Source organism: Dinoponera quadriceps, unplaced genomic scaffold (assembly GCF_001313825.1).
Source record: "Dinoponera quadriceps isolate SergipeBrazil2010 unplaced genomic scaffold, ASM131382v1 scaffold4358, whole genome shotgun sequence".
Lineage (NCBI taxonomy): Eukaryota > Metazoa > Arthropoda > Insecta > Hymenoptera > Formicidae > Dinoponera > Dinoponera quadriceps.
Window position 1 is genome coordinate 1586 of NW_014558330.1, and position 6993 is coordinate 8578.

General features: G+C 35.4%; 1 protein-coding gene across 1 annotated transcript; it reads right to left on the reverse strand.

Annotated features, from left to right (window-relative positions):
- Positions 1-786: 786 nt before the first annotated feature.
- Positions 787-2782, reverse strand: LOC106749816 (odorant receptor 13a-like). Its single transcript, XM_014629669.1, has 5 exons — positions 2758-2782; positions 2179-2267; positions 1598-2072; positions 1223-1453; positions 787-1127 (listed from the first exon to the last, which is right to left on the reverse strand). Exons 1-5 carry the CDS (start codon positions 2780-2782, stop codon positions 787-789), a joined length of 1161 nt encoding a protein of 386 aa, XP_014485155.1.
- Between the last annotated feature and the right edge of the window lie 4211 nt (positions 2783-6993).

The following is a 6993-nucleotide window of genomic DNA, read 5'->3' on the forward strand; positions in this document are numbered from 1 at the left end:
GCATGCAAGCCAAGATCTTTATGCAAAATATGATGCCGACCGGTTTGCGATATGCCCAATTGTTGCGAACGTCTTGGAATGGATAAACTTGGGTTTTTTGTGACACTTTCAGTCACAGCAGTAATGTTTTCGGTTAATCTGGCTAACCGAGCACGAGTTGCGGTCTTTACATCACTAACTTGACCCAAATGCTTAAATTTGTTGATTAGATTAACAATTGCTGGATGAGAAAGTATTTTATTACAACCAAAAGCAGTACATGTTTTACGAACTGTCTCCGTGAAATTTTCACAATTTTTGTAGTGAATTTTTGCAATTTTTATACGTTATTGAAGAGTATATCGTTAACTGTATACTTTTTATTTGTCAGCTGTTAAAGAATAACAGTTCTATCTTTAATACATTAAAAAGGGCGCGAAATTAAAAATGAAACCTGTTAATGGAAAACCTTGTATGAATTAAAATCAGAATGTTTTACTATTGCGTTTTGGGAACAAAAATGCCAATGTATTTTCTTCTTTCTTTTCTCAAATATACATTTTTTCAACGTATATTTTTTTGCATTTTTACGCAAAAAAATATTTTTTGCATTGTTACGCAAAGAAAAACTGCTGATTTGGTACAAATAAACGACTGTGTTGTGGATATAATTAGCAGTTTTATTAAAGTAGCATTGTACTAAATTTTTCTTTCCACAGATTTCTAGCTTGCTAAAATTAACTAAAAATTCCATAAACTTATAAGTATGTTTTGTAGAATTCGCTTTATCATTATAAGCGAGATGCTTCATGTTTCTATCATCACTCGGAGTACTGATAGGTACGACATAGAGGTTTTTAGGATGCTCATATAAGTTTGGAGGTTTACAACGATGAAATTTCCAGCTTGCAATTGAACAGGAGATTGAGATCGCATAATGATAAAAATAAAGTTTTGCTTCAGCTTTGCGGGAAGATCGTACCAAGCATTCTGGTAAATAAAAATTCCTACTTCTTCCATTTGGGATTTCAAATAATCCCCGACTACGCAGTACGTCGTAATTTGTGTCAGAAAGGCGTTAAGCACCATAAAGCTTCTTACCATAATAATAACGTCATTCCGTTTTAACGCCAAAATAAATTGAAAACCTGCAAAAATATTTCTAATATATCTGTTCTAAACTTTTAAAACATGATTATTACATATTTATTTTATGAATTGTTATAAGTAATAAAAAATTTACCTAATATACACAGTAGTAAGCTACTAAAAAATAACTGCATTAGCAGAATAAAACTAGTTGCATTTGCAAGTATCTTGGTCATTTCCATCAAATGACAATGTTTCTGAATTAATGCGTTAAAACGATCGCGGATTTGTGGTCCCGTCAGGTCAAAATCGATTAACTTAGACTTCAAAATTTTCACTTGACCACAAATATGCAATGCGATATGGAGAAACAAAGAGTCGTTACCTTTATATAATAAAGTCACATTGATGCATAATTTTGAAGAGAACATTTGTACAACACTTATACAAATTACGTGTACGAGTTGGCATTTTTTGCATAACATTATAAAAAATGAAATAAGCTTTACGTGCAAAACATAAATACTACCGTAGTTGCTGGTACAGACGAGTAACACCGTGAATAGCTCGATGATACAAAATGTAATATACATGTTTCGTGGCGCATTTAGATATTCTAATGCACACCTTGACGGTATTGTATATTCCAGCGTGATATCCTGCTGGGTTACATTGATCTGTTCCTTGCTTAGAGTATGCAGAACGGGCATCAACGAATATATAAAAGAATCGAAATATGCGATGGATACCATAGTACACATGAGAGTTCTTGCTATAAAAGCGTGTCTTAGCATAATGGCACGCTGTTTCTCGTTTTGGATCATTAAGTAATCGTTTTCAGCGAATTTATAAGTCTTGGTTAAGTTGCTCGCGTAAATACGGAACCATATCATCTTCATCACAGCTAGCGATCCACAAAAGATCAACATAAGAGCATCAACGTTTTCTCCCGCGTTGGTGCAATCCAAATAAATCTCCATAGAAGACAAGATCACTACAATGCTCTGTTAATATGTGCAAAAATATATATTTTATCAGGTACAAGTTGTCTTATTTATATACAGAGGCATATAGTGCAAGGACACGCGTGAGAGAATGAAAGCGCTCTACCAGCCCAAATTCGCGCAGCGCGTTTTCATTCTCACGCGTTTTTCTGTAACCGTAATGTGGTACAGTAATTTGTATGTAAAGGAGACATTCTGTACATAATAATTACAAAAGAATACTCCAAATTTACCAATTGTTCAATAATATTCCACTGTAAATTATATTCTATAGAATGTGTCTTGTAAAGAATTTTAACATTTGTAACAAGATTAAGTTAAACACATTAGTTCATTACGTAAAATTAATTATTATTTGTAGAGATATTTTAGTTGGCTATTTCATGTAATTTGTAGTTTTTTAAGAAGATCAATGTATCAAAATAGTCAATAATAAAATTTATATGAAATGTTTTTCTATGACATATTATAGTATAGAAAATAATTCTATTTCCTCTCAAAGAATTTTTTTATCGTCTACATTGTCAAAATTAAGACGTTTGATGTTCTAAAACTGGCATTAGACATTGCGACACTTATTGAGCTCAAAACGTCCTTAAAAAAGCCAATAAACGCCGATTTCTTTATGTCCATTAACAATCATGAGTATCTAGGAGCGCCGATGTTTGACTCGAAAAATACATACCATGCCAAAAGTCACTATCGCACATCGTATTAGAGAATAGACGTTATAAACTTGAAGGGGCCAACCACCCATGGGCCACATCAACACTTTGAAAGGGTTCATCGCGTACGCGATATCGGCATTCCATCGTTTACCTACCATAATGTTAAAATGATGACTACAGTTTCTATTGATTTAGAATATATTCGCTATCTTCGCCTGCGCCATATATTCAGGTTGATTTGTTATTCACCTCGTTTTGTACCCATATTTCTATGTTTCGGACGCTCGCATCGCTATGAAATATGCAGCGAATTACTCCTATACGCTGGATTATTATCTGATATAAAATATTATTTTGCAATATCATAATGTTTATGATTACTATTCATTTTTTATTTAGCATACGCGACATATAGCCATCTATCATCTACCTCCTACATTTGTTATGCGGTGTAGAGAAGTATATTACAGAGAAATAGCTCGCGCAAGCTTGCTAGTTATGCGTATTGTAATTGAGTCATTGAAACGAATTAAAATTATCGTGTCGCAGAAGACTTCGATAGTCTTTATAAATCTTATTGCGTTATAACGTCTAATGCTTCAATAATGCTACCTCGGTTGTATTTTCATATAAAATATCTTAAAGAGCCTATAAAACACGTTGTTACGGGAGCGTGGAAGTGCAAATATCGGAAGAAAAGAGGAGGGAAACATAATTCTTACTACAAGTACGTATGAGTGAGAACTATAGGCTTTTATTTGTCGAAGTAAACGTGTCAACGTATCTTCTTCTCCTTCTTTCAAATGTATAAATATGTTTGCATGCCACTGAGCGAAAAGAAACTGTTTATTTGACACGAATAGACGAGCTAATTGCAACTACACAATTAACAGTTTTATTAAAAAAACATTATATACTAATCTCATCCACAGAATTCCTTTTTCGTCAAATAAGACTACATATTATAGATTTATATAATTTTATTAACAAATTTATCTGTAAAATCGATATTTAGCACGTTATTTTACCCTTTCTAGTGCCGAGCAAATGTATCGTACCTATGCAAAGAATACCGAGCCAATTTGACGAATTTGCTAAGGTTTGGGAAAAAGCTCATAAAAACCAAACTAAAAATGATATCTACAAAATTCAAAAAACAGTATATCACGAAATAAAGAAAAAATAAAGTAATGCCAATTGTACTACATGGGCTGAAAAGTCCCGGGATTTTTTAGTAGGTGGCGCCACTAGAAAATGAACATGATTTATTTCGAGAGGTTCATCTCTCACTAGTTTATGTGTGAAGTTTCATGATATTTCGTTCATTCGTTTACAAGCTACAGTCGTTCAAGTGTCTCTACTTTCGCCTTCGTAAAAAAAATAGAAAAACAGGAATATCGCATATTGATCAAACATTGTTTTTTGATGGGAAAAACTCCTGAACATTCAATAAAATGGTCGAAATGTTGTCCCACATTTGCTCTTTCGTGAACAACAGTTTATCGATAGTTTAGTGAATTTAAAATGGGTCGCACAAGCACCGAAGACGCACCTCGCTCTGGAAGACCAAAAGAAGCTACGAATGCGGAAATCGTAAAGCAAGTGAATCGAATCGTTTTGAGTGTTCGTAAAGTAAAGTTGCGCAAGTTAGCTGAGGCCGTTGGAATCTCAAAAGAATGGGTGGGATACATTTTGCACGATGTTTTGGTTATAAAAAAGCTATCTGCGCGATGGGTGCCGCGTTTGCTGACCATCGACCAAAAACAGCAGCGCGTTGATGATTCAACGGCCGGTTTGGCGTTGTTGCAGCGTAATCGAGCGGAATTTTTTCGACGTTTTGTGACGATGGATGAAACGTGGATCCATTACCATACGCCTGAGTCCAATAGGCAGTCTGTAGAGTTGCTGAAAAGCCACTAAAGCCGACCAAAGCGGCCAAAAGACCAACGCTCGGCCGGGAAGGTTTTAGCCTCCGTTTTTTGGGATGCACATGGAATAATCTTCATCGATTACCTGCAGAAGGGAAGAACAATTACGGGAGAGTATTATGCAGCGTTATTGGACAAACTGAACGACGGAATAAAGAAAGAACGGCCCCATATGGCGAAGAAACAGTTCTGTAACAAGGCGATAACGCACCATCACTCACGTCCTTGAAAGCGATGGCCAAATTGGACCAATTACGATTCGAATTGGTTGCTCATCCGCCGTATTCTCCAAATTTGGCACCCAGCGACTATTATCTGTTTCCAAACCTCAAACGGTGGCTCCAGGGAAAGAGATTCACATCGAATGAGGAAGTCATCACGGAAACCGAAGCGTATTTTGAAGGCTTGGACATTTCGTACTACAGAAAGGGCTTCGAAATGTTGGAAAATCGCTATACCAAGTATATCGCACTCGAAGGCAACTCTGTTGAGGAATAAATATAACTTTGCCCAAAAAACGCTTGTTTTCATTAAAAATCCCGGGACTATTTCAATATTTGTTGAAAATTATACGAATATCATCAATATAAAACATGATGAGAAATATAGAAACAAGTTTCTCTTCTACAAACAATATTTGCACATAAGAATAATCATCGTTTAATCACAGTTTTATGTAGATCACGCAGTGTGAAGTATAAGTATTACATTTTCAATCATTTTTAACAAAATAACTAATATATCGGGCCTGAGAACGAAAGGATTACTCCATGATGCACGGCAAGCGTCCGACAGATCTATTAGACTAGATTAATTGTTCTTACAGAACAAGTGGATCGTGTAGCTAATGTGACGTTACTGAAAAAAAATTTTGATGTTATAAATATTTATATTTAGTTATCTGACTACTAAAAATTTTGGTATTATTATAACGTTTTATAAATTTATTTTGAGATAGAGCTTTCTCGCAATGCGAATAGTAAGACGCTCTTGGATATGCGACGATATATCGTCGTTCGGCACTAAAAGGGTTAAATGCCAATTTCAAGTAACATACACACATGCACGCACGCACGCACGCACGCACGCACACTTCCATTTTATTTTTGACAGTTAAATATCTCAAAAAATATGAACGGTATGAACAAATGTCTCAGACAAAGGTTATACGGCCTTAAAGATGACAAATAATGATAAAATTAATAAAAAAAATTGTCAAGGTTATATGAAGGTCATCTACATTTTTTAAAATGGAATGTGGTATTTTTTATTAAAAAATCTGAAAAATTTTAATTTTACTTAAAAAAGAGTGAGGAGGCTTAAATTCATTATGTAAGGAAGTATTTCATGAAAATGAAAAACCTCTATTGAACAGTGTGTATGTGCTGCGGTGAGTCCCGTTCGATAGGCAACATTTCGTATTATCCATGTGTTTCACGTAGAATCACGATGTGTCGCTAATTCGAAATTAAATAATTAAAGATTACACGATCACAGTTGTCGATTAATGGTAATAACATATATTAAATAACATTTGCTTATTATTAAGTTAAGTAGACACTTGCGACTTCCTTTTGTATATGACGATTCGAAAATGTCACGATCGCGCGCACGGTCGAAGACATTTTTCTTTTCATACAAGGTCTGTTCAAAAAGTATCGCGAATTTTGTGTTTTTTCAAAAATTATTTATTTATTCATGAATATCTATTTTGTCTCCTTCAAAGTAATCCCCATCAGATATTATACACTTGTGCCAACGTTTTTTCCAATCCTCGAAGCACTTCAAAAAACCATTTTTTGTGATTTTGTTCAGCTCCTCCTTCCATGCCGTCTTTATCTCCTCAATCGTAGCGTAGCGTCATCCTCTCATGTGCCTCTTCAGTTTCGGAAACAAGAAAAAATCACAGGGGGCCAGGTCTGGGAAATACGGTGGCTGCGGCATCATTAGTGTGTTGCTTTTGGCCAAAAATTCGCGCACAAGCAACGATGTGTGAGCAAAGGCATTGGTACGAATTTCGCGGCGAACCGTCTCATGCCCAAATCATTAGTAAAAATCGAATGGCACGAGCCAATCGATATGTTTAGGTCCTCAGCAAATTCTCTAACGGTGATTCGACGATTGGCCAATACTATTTTCTTCACTTCATCAATGTTTTTGTTTGTTGTTGACGTGCTCGGGCGTCCGGTACGCTCTTCGTCGTTCATATCTTCTCGGCCATCTAAGAACATTTTGTGCCACCGATAAACGTTGCTTCGGTTCAAGATAGCTTCACCATATGCCACAGTCAACATTCGGAATGCGTCCGCGCACTTAATTTTGTTA